At 38.3% G+C, this 16,379-nt stretch overlaps 2 protein-coding genes across 8 annotated transcripts in view; one reads left to right on the top strand and one right to left on the bottom strand.

Annotated features, from left to right (window-relative positions):
* DNAH7 (dynein axonemal heavy chain 7) overlaps positions 1 to 7,227 on the top strand; it is a 118,944-nt gene extending 111,717 nt beyond the window's left edge. The window contains exons 59-64 of the mRNA XM_087731018.1: positions 622 to 759; positions 1,521 to 1,751; positions 2,765 to 2,917; positions 4,839 to 5,016; positions 6,419 to 6,522; positions 6,931 to 7,227. Of these exons, the coding sequence (XP_087587144.1) occupies positions 622 to 759; positions 1,521 to 1,751; positions 2,765 to 2,917; positions 4,839 to 5,016; positions 6,419 to 6,522; positions 6,931 to 7,137 (1,011 nt within the window). The 3' untranslated portion in view covers positions 7,138 to 7,227. The remainder of the gene's footprint in view (positions 1 to 621; positions 760 to 1,520; positions 1,752 to 2,764; positions 2,918 to 4,838; positions 5,017 to 6,418; positions 6,523 to 6,930) is intronic.
* Positions 7,228 to 7,337: 110 nt separating this feature from the next.
* The window catches only part of SLC39A10 (solute carrier family 39 member 10), a 52,757-nt gene continuing 43,715 nt past the window's right edge, over positions 7,338 to 16,379 (bottom strand). For 3 of the 7 annotated variants that reach the window (XM_087731023.1, XM_087731022.1, XM_087731025.1), the window contains 2 exons: positions 15,679 to 15,869; positions 7,338 to 10,599 (listed from right to left, as the gene is read on the bottom strand). In XM_087731023.1, the coding sequence (XP_087587149.1) occupies positions 10,441 to 10,599; positions 15,679 to 15,869 (350 nt within the window). In that variant the 3' untranslated portion in view covers positions 7,338 to 10,440. The remainder of the gene's footprint in view (positions 10,600 to 15,678; positions 15,870 to 16,379) is intronic. The other 4 variants (XR_015698676.1, XM_087731019.1, XM_087731020.1 and 1 more) reach the window with 4 other exon arrangements.

Below are 16,379 nucleotides of genomic sequence, written 5' to 3'. Positions count from 1 at the left end.
GGCTTAATCTCACATTCTATTAGGACTTGTTTCAGTGACTTCTAAGAAACAGAAATGATGTAAAAAACCCATCCCAACTACTACCAACTAAATTGATTTTGCTCTGAGTCAGCACACTTAGGGGACAATAAGGGAGAAACACATCCTGCCTGCTGAAGTTAAAAGCATGATAAAATAGGCATCAGAGAATTAGTTGATAACATCTGCTGGAGGTAGAAAGGACATAGTAATCAGCTTAATTTATCACACAGGAGAATTGTGTTACACATCAGCGAAACACCTTCAGACCCTTGGCAAGCAGTGGGCCCAGAAAGGGGCTGCAGCCCCTTGCACTAGGTATCTTATTTTGTAAGAGAATTTCCAACAGCTGTCAGAAATTTTGTCAGAAATTATTTAAGCAAAGCCAATCCTGATTTCAGGGGAGTGGGATGGACCAAACGAATTTGTGAGGCAGAGTCAGCCCTTGTATTTCCTTTTGTATCTTAGTTCACATGCTGTATGCATTACACTAGGGAAGTTTGGAGTGGTTCTGAGACACAGCTTGCAGCCTGTCATGCGCTGTTTGTCCATTTCTGCATCTCCTTTTGAAGTCTAGAGTATTTTTTTTTTTCCTTTTTTCAGTACCAAAGCTATATTGAATATACAAAGACACTTCCACTGAATCCTTCCCCAGAGATATTTGGAATGAACACAAATGCTGATATTACCAAGGATCAGTCAGAAACACAACTGTTATTTGATAACATTCTTCTTACACAGGTATGTAAAGAGTAAAAGCCACAAACCATCTTACCATAACTTTCTACTCTGTCTCTACATTAGTATGTTCAGGGGTTTTTTCAGTTTTTACTGTACCTTATTGTGTTGTATCTCCATTCTGGTGAAATTACTGTTCCACTTAAGAATCTTTTAAGGCTTTTTTGGTTTTGTATTTTTCCTGACTGTCTTCCTAAGGAGACATAGCTTCTGTGATCGTACAATCAGTTTGCGTATCTTCTACTCCCCCCAGCTTTTAACAATTTTCAACTTCTTGGCCAATTTCAGTCCAGTTTGTAAGCCAGGTACAATCTAGTGATACTATAGTTCCTGCAAGCTTCATGAGGAAAACAAAGAGCTGAATAGAGAGAGCAAGAGGGACATGGAGGGACAGTGAGACAGAACTTGGTACTGCTCTGTGCTGTTTCACACCACCTGAGCAGCCAGTGGTGCTGACAGGTACATCAGAGATGGTGGGAGAAAGATTGGCTTCCTGTGGAAGCGGGATTTTTCAAAAAAAATGAGAAGGATACGAATCTGTAGGAAACCAGATTTTGTTAGTTCTAAGCCAACAACTTATTGCAATAATACAGGAAATTCTGAAACAAATTGATTTCAGTCATCAGGGGAAGAGTGTTGGGAACTATAATGATCTTCTAAACAATGCCTTTATAACAGCTCTATTTTCCTGCATTTTAACTATTCACTTCCCTAAGTCCTCTTTCTTTTTCTCAAAATAAATCCAAATTTCTGGCTCTCTCTAGTCTCGGGCATTTGGTGGTGGTGCAAAATCCACCGATGAAGTTGTTTATGAAGTCACTGGTGACATCCTGAGCAAACTTCCTCCAAATTTTGACACTGAAGCAGCAATGAGAAGATACCCAACCACGTATACTCAAAGCATGAATACTGTGCTTGTCCAAGAGATGGGACGCTTTAACAAGTTATTGCGGACAATACGGGACTCCTGTGTTAACATCCAGAAAGCAATAAAGGTGAGCTGAACATAACCTTTAAAGGCATATACCTAGAACGTAGACTCAATATCTGAGCTGTCAGTGCAAGTACCTTAGAGAACCGACCCTGAAGTCTGATTCAGGTCAGTCAGTCAAACACTTTAAAGAATCCATATTCCAAACTGATTCATTGATCTGTATCTTAGAACTGATAGGAGCACAATGGAATATAAAAGTACTATTGTACCTACTGTAGAGAAACCAAAACCAAGTTCTTACCTACAGGTTTGCTAGCAAATAAGACAAGCAATAACCAGGTTCACATTTGTTCTTCTGCCTCAGTGGCATGAAGGACAAGAAGCACCTCACACAATTTCTTACAGATGAAAGCAGATATCCTCAACACTTCAAATAGCAAATTACTGCCAGCGAGGATTCCAGTTAAGATATCACAGTATAAAGTCAATGTTTGTTCTCAGTAGGAATCAAAAGCTACAGCTGTGCAAAATACAGAAAAAAGCATGAAAAAGTCAGCTTGAGTAATTTTTATTTATCCTGTTACAGCTTAAGGCTGACAAAGCATTTAAAAAAAAAAACCCAAAACCCACAAACACCACTCCTCTCCCCATTAAAGCCAAACTACAAGCTGGAAAGTCTGCAACTTGCAATGTCAGACTTTTGAGGAAACTTTAAATAATAATAAAAAAAAGAGCATTTACAGTTCGTAAAACTCAGAAGTGCTCTGGGAAGACCACGTTTCTGAGGAAGGATGGCAAGGGAGAATTTTCCAGTATGGTCAGTTTTCTCCAAAAGAGGCTATGGACCTTTTGCCTGACCAGTCTAGTGAGTGACTACCAGATCAGACAGAAAACTGCAGTAACTTTTTATGAAATCCACTATGCCCATTATTCTTGTTTTCAGTGTTCCTCCTGTCTGACTTAGCTAGAAGTTCGTAACATCTGTTGGACAGAGCACTATGTTGATTTCTATTCATTAAAGCAAGCCTTTTAGGCAAAGTATTTTGACATCTTCCTTTCCAAAATTTCTTTTAGGGGCTAGTAGTGATGTCTGCTGAACTGGAAGAAGTGGTAAACAGCATTCTGAAGGGCAAAATTCCAGGACTATGGATGAGTAAGTCTTACCCAAGCCTCAAGCCTCTGGGCAGCTATGTGACTGACTTCCTTAACAGACTGAAGTTCTTACAGGTGAGCACACCCCATTTACACAGATTTGTTCAATGCTGGTTATTATTTTTGTCTATTGATGTCAGGTGACATCACCACAAGTGAACTCACACACAGGAATTACTTCCACTGAATAACTGACAGGTGAAGTTCAGTTCATTTGTGCATCTGTTTCGTCTCGCCGTTTGCTCATCACAGCATCTAAGGAAGCACTACGTTTTGCCCCATACCCTACACCTCACGATGAGACCTGCAGTACGTCAGTAATTCTGTATGACAGAATTGGCCTTCTGAAGTGGATTTACTGAAGGCCTCTTAAACTGCATACAGATCTGGTGGTGGTAATGAAGTTAATTAAAATAGAACTTTGGAAAATACTGTTGAGTTTCTTTTCCAGTGAGCAAACTTATATTAGTAAAACATTTTAACACAGAATCTTATGTTAAAGTCAAATACCAAGCTTTCAGTAGACTGCTGGAGAAGAAAGCTGGATGAATTAGGGAGCGTCAGTGGGGTTCCTTCACCTGTAAGAGTGCAGATTCCCAAACCTGACTTTAAATGAGTAATATCTAGAGTCTCAGCACCATTCTGTGGCTTAGTAATCTCAATCAACTGAAGAAAACCAATCTCATAGCAGGTAGCCGACTCCATACCTGTTTTAAGAACAGGTCCCAAGCTAGACAAAAGATCTAGGAACAAAAATTGTAAGTAAATTAAAAAAAAAATTTAAAAAAATCAAAAGCAGCATCCAGTTTCAGGTCTAGAAGGATATTCACAAAATCTGCATTTCCAGAGAATCTCTGTTTATGTTTTTGGACACACATCAGCCAGTCAACACACCTCAGTAACTTCCACTGTCATCTGTAGCAAGCCTGACAGCAGTATGCATAAAGAACAAAAGTGCCATTTCTTGAACAGAATCCAGGACAGAAATTAAACTTGTACAAATGGAAAACTGCCACTAGCTATGAGGATGATTCTTTATTTCTTGGGAGGAACACTAGGTACTAGTAGAGACAACTAGTTTACTTGTCTTCATTGTAATTCTCTGCAGCGGATAATTGTAGCAAAATTTTTTCAGACATTATTCAAAACTGATATTTGCAACAATGAGAAAAAGGTCTTCTTGCATGCAGTAAATATTCACCATTGCAACAGACCTTTACATATATTACAACCAAATCCAATAATTTTGGCATTTTTAAAAATGATTTTTATACAGAGGCCTCCACAGTGTAAGCTATTAAACAAAAAGCAACCAAAACCCAAACAACAACCAAACAAGAACCCCCTAACAAAAAACCACACCCCCCCCGCCCCCCGCAGTCAACAGAAGTTTAATTAGGCCACGTCTCCTCCTCATGAGGAAATCATCACTCCTCATCTTTAACTTGCTGTACATGCTTACAACATGTGACTTTGGCCCTGGAAGGGAAATACGACCCTTTCAAAGAGAAAATAGCCTAGAAAAAAAAATCTGTCATTTGCACAGAGAAACAAAGGTGCATGCTGAACGGCCTTCAATAATGAGGGAGAGAAGGAGAACTGAACACTCATTTGAGGAACATACAAGGATGATGCGTATTTAACAGACTCATTCAGACTAAGTCATTCACATAAGCTAAGTATTTCCAGGCAACAGCACTGGTATTTTTTTTTGTGTGTGTGTTTTTTTTTTTTGTTTGAGGGTGGGTTTTTGTTTTGTGTTCTTTTTTTTTTTAAAAACAGAAGCTAGTGACATTTTAAACATCTTGTTTAAAAAGACCTGGCAGCCATCCAAAGTTCCACTGCTTTCATAAAAGAAAAAGACAATCCTGGATTCACAAAGGGAGAAATCACTTCTGCTGTTATTTTAGAAGGTAACTGCTTTCCTAAGTAGTATAAAAAAAAAAAACCCACGCCTTTTTTTTCTTTTCTCCTCCTCTCTCTTTTGCTGCTGCAGCTGTGGTATGAAAATGGAACTCCACCAGTCTTCTGGATTTCAGGATTCTTCTTCACTCAAGCGTTCTTAACAGGTGCCCAGCAGAACTATGCCAGAAAATACACCATTCCAATAGACTTACTAGAATTTGACTATGAAGTGCTGGAAGATAAGGAATATGAAATTGGTCCTGAAGATGGTAAGTAAATGCATGACCCAGTTATCTGCCTTTGCTGATGTATTCAGAAGTTAACATTAACTTGCAGACTCAGAGTTATGCAATTAAGTTACTGAATTCAGCAGGAAAACATACACAACTGCACTGCTCCCTGTGAGATGCACAAGACGTGAAGCAAAATACTATTTATTTAAGTCCTTAAGAACTGTTGGGATTAGTTCACCTCCTGGATCAGCATGCAGATATAAAATAACACCAACAGAGGACACTCCTTACCCCAACTTCCCACAACAGATCAAACTCTCGAGTGATATCTAGCTTGCCTCCCCCGCCCCCACCTTTATTTCACTCCATTAGTATATATGTCTGAAGACGCATATTTTCCTAAGCCAAGGAAAACCAACCATTTAGTAGCAAAGTTGAGTATGCTACTTTAACTATCCCTAGAAAAATATCTAATAGATATGATCACAACATATCGCAACAGGGAACTGCTCTAAGGGGGGAAAAGCCCTATTTTTTATCAAACCACTTAATTATATATTACTTACCTTCTAGTTGCAGATACATTTGTTAGCTTGCTCTTCCTCAGAAAAAAAGGAGATTAAACTGAACTGTTCTTAAAACTCTTTTTAATACTTCTCTGAGGATCAGTTTGACTGGAAGTTGTGTAAAAAGAAAGGCTTGGCAGGTTGCCTGGGAGAGCCACATCCAGTCAGTTTCAAGTCATTCTCTATTGGGGGCAGGTTTGTTTATTTTTTTGTTTTAGAAGTTACAGTTTTCAGTCTACAGAGCAAGAAGGTGCAAGTTCAATGAAAAACAGATGTTGTTGTAATTTATTGTTTTCTTCTGGAAAGCTGACAGAATGACAGCTGTCACTCTGTCATGTCATTATGTCATGACATTATGACACGTCAAGATAAAGATATTTATGTTTTTTAAACATTTAAAGATTTTACTTTTTTTTTTTAACTTTACTCCTTTAATGAACTGCTTTAGAAAGGTATAAGCAAGTGGCAATTTGAAACATAAGCAATGAAACAACGCGAAGACTAACTAGTGAAAGACTGTTTACATGATCAAATCTCCAAGTCTGGAAACATTATAATAATGACAACTGTAAAAATTGTATCCTGTACTTTGGAATAATTTTTAACCTGTCACTCAAAAAGGCTGGATACACTGATATCGCTAGACACTGTAACTTTAGAAATCTTTATGGAATTGTCATAATAAATTGTAATACAGTATAAGATTGTGTTGTATTCAACGTTACTTGATCATCTCTTGGAACACACAGAATTGACAAAAAGTCCCACACAATCAACTGACAGTTAGCAAAGTGCGTTGCACTAGCTGCTGCTCTCAGCTAGAAGACGTTTTCAGTTTTTGTGTCATCCGGTATCTTTTCCAACTGATTCAGGGGTCTACGTTCAGGGATTGTTCCTGGATGGAGCACGCTGGAACAGGCAAACTAAGAAGCTAGGAGAATCTCATCCAAAAATCCTCTATGATACAGTACCTGTGGTTAGTATCTTTTGTTTGGTGCCATTTTATAGTACTATATACCAACAAATACTGTAGAACTAATACTCTTAAGTTATAGTCTTGAAGGAAGTAACAGGGTAGTTCTTTAAAAAAAAACCAGAACAATTGAATTGAAATGTTTTGTGTTAAAATACAAATCAAGTGTCTGAGAGGAGCTGAGAATCCTCTGCTAATAATGACAGTGACAGGAAGTTTGGTGTTGCGTATTTTGGAAGAGGAAGCAATCTGATAAGAGGAAACAAGAAATGGGTTTTCAGGGCTATCTGTTAAAAAGCAAGCAAAACAAAAACCCAATGCTGTCAAAATGCTTTGGCCAAGCCAAGACTGTTTCCATATTTTTTTTTTTTTTAACAGAGATGAAAAGGATTATTTTATTCTTTATTGCAGATATGGCTAAAGCCATGTAAGAAAGCAGACATTCCACAGCGACCAAGTTACCTGGCCCCAGTGTACAAGACCAGCGAGAGAAGAGGGGTCTTGTCAACTACAGGCCATTCCACCAACTTTGTCATCGCCATGACTCTCCCTTCAGACAAACCGCAAGAACACTGGATCAGACGGGGCGTGGCATTGTTATGTCAGCTTAACTCATAAAGCTATCACAATTTATGGAGGTAGGTGCGCTTTCCAGATCACTTATAATGGATGCACGTCAGTCCTGAAATGCCCCGTAAAAAGAGAAATCAAAATGAGTTTGTTTACAGTGTTGCATTTGTGCCTTTCACGAGACTTGAAACAAAATACTAAAATACAAATGTGCACAATAAAACTTTATAAAAGCCAACAAAAGTATCTGCTCCTTGAATAATTTTATTTTCTGAAGGCTCCTTATTTATAAGGAACATACATAAAATGAACACAACACTGTTGACAATGAACAAAACAGCATTTGATCATTTCCAGCTTTATAAAATTTTAAAAAATGATTTAGTTATAACAAAAAGACTGATAGCTCAGCAAGTTATCTTATAGGACCATAATCACATTTTAAACCATAGACTCAATTGTTAATGGGAGGGGAAAGAAAAAAAAAATGAAAAAAAAAAAAAAAATCACACTGCATCTAGCAACTACAATATTTTCTAAGCATAATCACAGCGGATTGAGTGCAATGTGATCTACATCAAAATTCATATGGGATATGTCACACAGTGACAGCATTGTAATATACAAGTAACATTTATGCCCTCCAACAAATACAAGTTAAACAAGACTCTGGATTCAAGCAGAATGGAATGTTGAAGCCAAGTAGAAATGTAGTGGAATTGAGATTGTCTGTAACATGACTCAAAAGCGTACATTAGAATCATTTGGAATTCAGTACTGGTGGAAACATATAGAAGTCGTCACAGCTGTTACACTGCTCTTCATAACTTGTAATAAATACTAGAAAATAAAAGGAAACAACCCATATTTAATGAAAAATACAGTGCCTACCTTCAAGGACCATGTTTTTCCCTTGTCTGAAGATGGTCTTGGAAGGAAGTTCACTATTTTCCTACAGAGGCAGTGTATTAAGCTATAACCATATTCCAACTAATACAAAAGTAAATATACTACCTGAAATATAGAAATCTTCATTTGAAAAGAATTAAAAGAAATAAACTTTAAAAAATGATGTGACAAAATACCAGTTCAACCACATAATGACCCCCCTTAATTCTATCGAGTATAACAAAGAAGGAAGATTAAGGGTCAGTTTAACACATAAGAAACATAGGTTGTTTAAACTTAGATCCTCAGAAGGTATCCAGTGAGTTAAGTCTCTTTGAAAATGGTGCTCAGTGACCTAACATGGGCACTATGAAAAAAATGTCACCCAGGATCTTTAAACTGCAGAAATTCAGTAATCTGAAGCTAACAATGGTGTGTTTGCTAATTAGGGTCCAACAGTAAACGTGTTTAAAGAACAAAAAAGAAAACCTGAGTTCAGAGCACCAAATGGCTGCATGCCCGAACTCTGGGCTTTTGGCTTCTTCACTGAAGAAACTGCGCCCTTCTTTGAAATGGACCCTTAATACTGTTTCTTGATACTGCATTAGGAAGAAATACTGGCAAGATCCAACTGATATCTTTAAAATACATGAGCTGCTCTCAGTAAAAACTAAATTGACCAATGAAGCTTCAAAAAGTAAAGGGCCACAGGAAATACACATTAACTTGAAATGGAATGAAGATACCAACTGGCTCTCATTAAAGGTGTTAGGATCAGTGTTTTTAGCAGCTACACTGGCACCAAGCAGACCGAAACAAAACTTGCGGCACATGGTCAAAATACAGCTTTTACCTGGCATACACATAAAAGAAGACAAACCGTACATTTTAAAAAAGGCTACTACCATGCTTAGGACTGGTACTACAGAATCAACTTGCACTCCTCACAAACTCACCATTTTTTTTCAGGAGATGGGTACAAGAAGAACTAACTCATGTCTGGCAATATAAGCATATCAGCACAATCCGATCTAGGACAGCTGATCCCAGCAAGTTAAGGCCCACATTTTCAGTTTATCCTTCCAAATTAAACATACCACGGATCTATCGCATCTGCTTTTTAATAATCCAATTTAAATACCAAAATTGTAAAAAAATATCATAGAAATTAACTCCTTTATGCTGGAAGTAGAAATCTTCTTACATACTCTCTACTGCCAGAAATGGCTGGTGCTACAATGTCTGATATCAAGGCATTGTAGAAACAGATTTTGATCTGATATTACAGTATTGTAAATAACCTACCAGTACAACATACACAGAGCATAATTTAACCTTTGTGCCCAGGTTCAGTAACTAGCATCTTGCACTTTGGAGTGTTTTACATGAAGAGGAGAAAACATTCCGAAATAATTGTTAAAAAAATGGAGAAATTCCCATACGGATTCTCTGTTAAAAGAGTTTGCACAAATTCACAGCCACAATTCTTCAGTAGTTTATGCTGCAAGTGGCACACAACACATGTTTAGCATCTGTAAAAAAGAACCAGAAATAGCTCAATAACTCCAACATCAGGGATTTCCCCAAGCTAACACTAATTCTACTGCATTTTGCATTTTCCTACTAATATCAAGGAACAAACATCAAATAAATCTTAGTCAGGAAAACATCGTCAAACCGATCCTCGACAGAACATAGCACTTTGCAGTGTATATTGCAACAGCCTGCCTTCTTACACATGAAGTTTATACTGATGCAGCTTAACACATACTCTAAGAATTTAAACAGTGTTTAGGTTTTGGATTTCTTTTTTAAAATTTAAACCAGCACAGTGGTTTCCAGTCATGTGCTGCTGTTGTAAGATTTAATACTTCAAGTCACCACTATGCAGAAGAATCAGCACAGGATGAATACGTATATACATACACATACATGCACATATATATATATATATATATGCATGCACATCTATATATATCTATCTCTCTCTGTATATATCTATACACATATATATAGATATATATACACACTACTTAAGACTTATGTGGCACTAAAAGCTTACTCAGGTTCCTTGCAGAGGTATGAATTTCAGCTGTAACATTTTCTGGGTTCTGTTCAAACGCATTAATGACATGGTATTTTCCCAAATGAGTAGATCACTCACTGTACTTTTTCTTTCTTAAGCAAGCAGTGCTTCCCAGTACACTGAACTTGGCATTTACTTCTCATATTTAGTATTTCCTAATTGTCCATCACTTCAGTTTAGAAGATGCATTGGGTAATCTCATCTGATTTGAATTAGAAAAAAAGCAGAAGTTAACCTACATGGAAACGAATATACTGTACTTGTGTAAGTAGTGCAAGCCACTGCTCTTCCTCTGAGCAATGCGCGTACAGTGAAACAGTGCAGACTCAAAGCCATACAGTAACATTATTGTAACCACAGTGATTACCAGCATTAGGTCAAAACTGAATGTCAAGCACAATTTTATCTTCGTAGAGGGCAATCACCAGCATGATGGCAAATCCAAGAAGCAGGCCTAGATTCTGAAGAATGAACTGCCCCACAGGACAATAACCATGCTCTTCATTATCTCCATCTCCATGAAGCATTTCTGGAAGCTAAAAGGAAAAATGAGTCAGAAAGTTATTTCACCGCTATTCCATTTATACACAGACAAGTTTACAAGATGCTGTTGTCCAGAATAAACACTCCAGGCTTCAGTTATAAAAACAATACACTAGGACAGCTGAAACTCTACCTAACCACTACATTTGATAAAGACATGATCACATCATGTATTTACAAAACAAATGCTAAATGCCTTTCCTTTTGACTTTTGTCTTAAGCTTTAACTGGCTCTACTTGAACTTGAATTTCCTCAAGCTAAGGACCAGCCCAGCATTCTTCAAGTTCAGCTCTTTTGAGTTCTTTTATGCAATTAAAATTAAGTCATGCTCAAATAAACATAATACAAAGCTTTAACTATTGCTACAGTAATTACATTGCTATAAATATATCCTTTGTAATGATTTTGCTGATTAACTTAGCCATCCATTTGTCATGTTATATGCTTACACATACTCACATATATTTCCCTCTTAAATATGGGAATAATAGCTACAAGAAAGAGAAATTCTGTGCGAAGCTATAAAAGATTCTGAAAGCTCTGGACATTCCTTATATTCCTCACCTATGAAGAAAAGTCAAATAGTACTGACAAAGGCAACAACTAATAGTGAACTTGGAAGATGTAAAAAGAAATATTATGAAGTGTCTTACACAGCCACCCATACAGAAGAGCAATAACTGAAAATGTTTTACAAAGAAATTAATTAAAGAAAGCATGAGGTAAACGAAGGAATTCCTTCAAGACACACTTACTTAGTACAGAAAAACAATCCGAACAAAATGGAAACATCAGGTAATACACAGCACAAGTCTCTATTTATTGCCCTTCAATAGCTAGGCTACAATAGTTTTGGTTATTCCGAGTACCTGAATACTGCACAACAGACCATGGCAAATTATGAGAGCATCAAATCTGCTAAAAAACCCAAATGTATTACCCATCTGGTCTTGTATTACTGTATTTCAAAAAGATACATAAAGCTGACAATTAACTTGACCCACCGAGTATTTAAATATTAAAAATATACTGGTGTGAAAAATGTTTATCACCTATACAATAGGCCAGGCAGCTTAACAGCAAGCGCTACCCCAAATTACAAAGTCCTGTTAAGTCATTAAGAATGAATGGCATCTGTTCCAAAACCTAGGAAGAGCACAGTGCTCTGACTCCGTAACTTCCAAGGTTTCTGGTCACAGACATGAAAAGGGAGAGTATGATGCGTAGAAGTGGAAGTCTTAGCTACGGACAGTGACAGCTGTTATATATCCCCAAAACTGTGGAATTGAACAGCAAGCAACAGACCTCTTTAAGACAGAAAAAAAAGTTATTTAACAGTAACCAGTACTATGGGCACACTCCCCATCACTGTCTTCAAAATAGTTATGTTTTACTGTTGCCATAGCTGAAGAGGCGTGCTCATGCTCTTCTTTCTTGTTCTCAGAGCCTGAGCGTGCAGGCAGAGCAGGCCAGTGCCACTTTGCTCTCCCTCAGCGGCAGAATGCCAGCGTAGAAAGGGTCCTGGAAAGACTCAGAGGGAAGGAGGCTGTGCCCTGTGAGAACTTGTTACTGGCAAAAACCCCTCCTTCCATCTTTGAGAGAGAGTCTCCGTACACATCAGCACTGTAGGAACCTCTTGCATATTCACATTTACCTGGAGGCAAATCTTGAAGTACCTCATTTGAATGGGCACTGCCCAACTGGTCTGCACAGTACTGCTTCACCTCTGATGTCTCTGCAGTGGTGCAGTAGCTAAAGGCGGTATAAAGGGGACTTCAGAGAGCAGCTTGGCAGGCGTGAATAAGAAATTTTTCAGAGAAGCCACGGATGTTTTTTGAGATCTGGTGGAACATGCTCTGGATGAAAAAAAAGGCTTCACCTTAGCATTACTATAATGGGCTTTAACACTGCTGGTTATCTACTTTGACAACATGTCTAAAGATTACTAAACTTTTTGCTTTATTAGCTATTGATGTGACCAATTTCAGGGATCATATAAAGCGTCTGGTCCAGTCAATAGAAAAAAACACCCTCTTGAAGTTGAAAGCTTATAGTTTCAGACCTAGAGATATAAGGAACAAAAAATATAACAGATGATAGATAGATTTATTTTCCAGTAAGATATGATTCAAGTTGGACTGTGAAGGAATATAGGCAAATTCAGTGCACCCATTCAAACCAAACCAGCAGCGTCAGGAAGGAGGATATTATGATTATTCTTCTGACAGTTATCACCAAATGAAATGTCATGAGAATCATGGAAAGCCTGAAGGATTTAGAAAGGCCTGAGTTTAGGTTCTACTGAAGAGGAGTATCCTTACCATTAGAAAACACGTAATTAGACAAACTTCAGGACAATTCGATGCAAAAATACCAAAAGGTCCATTCTCAGTGGGCCGGTGTAAGGCACGGATAGGAAACTGCACCTATGTGAACCTCTGTCAAGCTAGGGAGGGATCAGAATCTGTTCTTACTAAGTGTCAGATAACAAGAAAATAAGGTCTTTGAGAGGGAGGCAGATTATGGAAACATCAAGACAAAAATCTGATGCAGTTTCAAGTGTGTCTTGCAGAACATTTCCTGCTCTTATTTAGTCAGATCATTGGGCTTTGACTTTGATTGCTACTATGATGACTGAGGAAAAGGACAAGGAATAAAAGAATGAAAATACTGCTTTCCGTTATGCATGATGTCTTCAGTCAAATTAAGTACAGAAAATAAATATCAGCCACAGGACTTACAAGCAAGTGATATTTCAGTAATTACAGGCTACTGTAGAACATCTAAAGTTGCATGAAGGATCACTCTCAACTACACAGACACTCTATTTAGCAAGCCCTGAAAAGGACTTATTTACCTTACAATAGATATAGTAGAGTATATTTACAAATTAAAGTTCTCCATAACAAAGTGAAATATCCCATGGTGTGATGGCCAATGCTTGCCTTCCATGAGTCCTAGTCATAAAAGACCTAATGGCAAGCAGGACTGAATGAGATAAGGGTCACAGGAGCAGCCTCCACCACTGTGTCCTACCTCGACCCGTGCTCAAGCCCCCATTTGATGACTACAAATGGGACTAACATGGGATCTTCAGAACCAAAGCTGAGTTTAAGAGAAAATTCTCAGATGTGGAGGATGCCACCTAGAAGCAAGCTGGAAGCCCCACCGACACTAAGTTTCTTAAGCACCGATGTGGCAGTAGCGCTGAACACAGAACTAACTGCAGAGGCAAATTTGCTAGAGGGCAGAACGGCCAGGACAGCTTCTGCCGATACCAGGAAATTCAGTGGAAAACGAACCCTTGCTTTCAGTGGTCTTCGCTCACGCTTCAGTGATACCACTGACACTGAGAAACCAGACTCAGCAGCCATGGCTTGGAACTGGCAACTATTGGCCACAGCAGCAAAGAGGGAAGGGATCTTCATAACGTCAGCTGCTTTAGTTGGCGCCAGGGAAATAATACAATCAGCCCACACCAAAGCAGACATCTGACAGCCTCACAGACAGTGATCTGACAAAGACGTGATGCTGTTTCAGTGAGAACTGCTGAAACCCGAAGTCTGTGTCTGTGGCTTAAAGTAACTGACAGATGCCTGCCTGCTTTGACAAGTCAGCCAGTGAGAGTCAAACATCACATATTTCATTCCTGCACCAGTTAACTTTTGAGGAAGCTGCTAAAAAATGTGGTTTGAAAACAGGATAGTCAGCACAAATGTATGCAGGAGAGCAGAACTAGCAGTGTAGGCTATCAGAGCTACCAGATAGGGCAACAAAATCTCTGATGAAATTTGAAGAAAATGCATGGTTTAAAATACTTCAGAACAGTAAAATATTCCATTTTACCCACAACTGAAAACTGAAACAGACTAGTCCTCAGTCCAGTAAACCCAGCCCTCTATGGAGATGACATGAGGTTAAACAAAATCTCTACTGGAACATCGCTCAAAGCCAGAACTCCAGTCGCATTTAAGTATTTTTCTGTAAGCTCTATGTATCCGCACCAGGCGATCCAAGTAGCAATCTACTGATAATACGTAGATGGCTACTTAGTCTATTTGAGAAGAAAAATAACAGCTGTGAGGAAACTCGCCTCTGCTTTAGATGTCTGTACTAGGAAAGAGTAGTTTGTGAATGAAGCAATGGAAATCCAGGGAGCCACTCCACAAAAAGCTGTCTGAACCCTTGTGAATTAAAGCTTTAACTAGGTTGGAGTTTCTAGTTTAATTGGTTAGTAATTTCATAAAAGATCTGTGCTTAAAATCCAGGGAAGCGATACATCTTTTTTCCCTGTATATTAAAGCAGAAAGAGCATTACAAAATACCCCAAAAATGAAAACCGATCTCATCATCATTGCGCTTGGGAAAGACAAGAAGTGAGAAAATTAGCTTATTTAAATGCAGCTCTGAAGCTGCTTAGGAGAGAAATCAGGATTGAATATGGACTGATACCACGTGCACAAGTGCATTACTGCCTGAAGAATCTGGATCTACGGTGTACACACACTAAATATAATGTACCTAAAGCTAAGTCCTTGAAGCAGCAGCATTTTCCCACCAGATAATTTTTTAAAAAGCTCATCACCACAAGAGCTGTGTATTACCAGCTACTCATGCTAAGGGTTCAGACTAAGCTTTCCAGAATCAAATTTATGAAGATTAAATTTTAGTGAAGAACAGTTCTAAATACTGGATTGAATTCCAGCGTATAATGCCCATCCACAAAATGAGAGAATTATCCTATTTTTATTAGTGGGAAGTTATTATTTTTATTAGTTTATTAGTGGGAAGTGTGAGTGTCTTTCCCAGCCCCTCTGTAGTTTTTGTATTTTAGCAGGAGTCACTGGCAGACATCGGTAGCAGAAATCCAAACAGGCAAGCAACTATAAAACTTCACTACATCTCTCAAAATATCTGCAACTTTTTTAAAAGTCATAGAACAGAAACAGCCATCTACTGTCCACAGATATTTTATGTGTTATAACAAAAAAAGTTCTGTCGTAGGTTCCATTTCAAGTCCTAGGTTTTACGCGTGGAATGCAAAAATGACACAGAATCATAACAATCTTACCATGTCAACCAATGCCACATAGAGGAACATGCCTGCAGTGATTGCGAAGATCCACAAGGTGATGTTATTAGCATACTGTCCCACCGCTGTGCCTATCAGCATCCCTATGTAAGCCATCATGGCAGACAGGAGGTTGTACACAATGGCTTGCTTTACTGTCATACCTGCTTTAAGAAGCACAGCAAAGTCACCTAAAATGGAGACAGAACACAGGGGTTTAGTATCAGTGCTTCTCAGGAGAGTAAGTAGATAAATTAGCCTACATTTACTGTCTCACCAACTCAAGGCATTGCCCAAGTAAAAATGCTGCTACAGAGGCTCAAAGGAAGACTGGGCAACAGGATATGACAACTCTTATAAGAACTTATTTATGTGCAGCAATCCCTTCATTAAAATATGATTTAAAGGTGCCTATTCATCACGCTTATTGTCAGAAAAATGATAGTGATTAATGGTTAAAGGTAAATTGAGGAGTCCAGATCAGGTCCTCCCACAAAGAATACGTCTATGCATACAGACTTGTCCTCGCTTCACAGAAGCTCTTCACAGCGCATAAAAGCAGAGGCTTAGTTTTGAACAACATCTGCGAAAATTCCTCTTAGCTATATACACCTCATTCTGCAAATTCAAGAGGAAGATAATGAGGCATTAGTCCCCACAGAAGGTGACAATGAATTTGAGAAATACGGCACTAGGAAAAG

This window comes from Nipponia nippon, unplaced genomic scaffold (assembly GCF_047370975.1).
Source record: "Nipponia nippon isolate SJK-2023a ecotype South Korea unplaced genomic scaffold, ASM4737097v1 scaffold_5, whole genome shotgun sequence".
In the NCBI taxonomy this organism is placed as follows: Eukaryota; Metazoa; Chordata; class Aves; order Pelecaniformes; family Threskiornithidae; genus Nipponia; species Nipponia nippon.
This window is presented reverse-complemented; position numbering and strand designations above follow the sequence as displayed.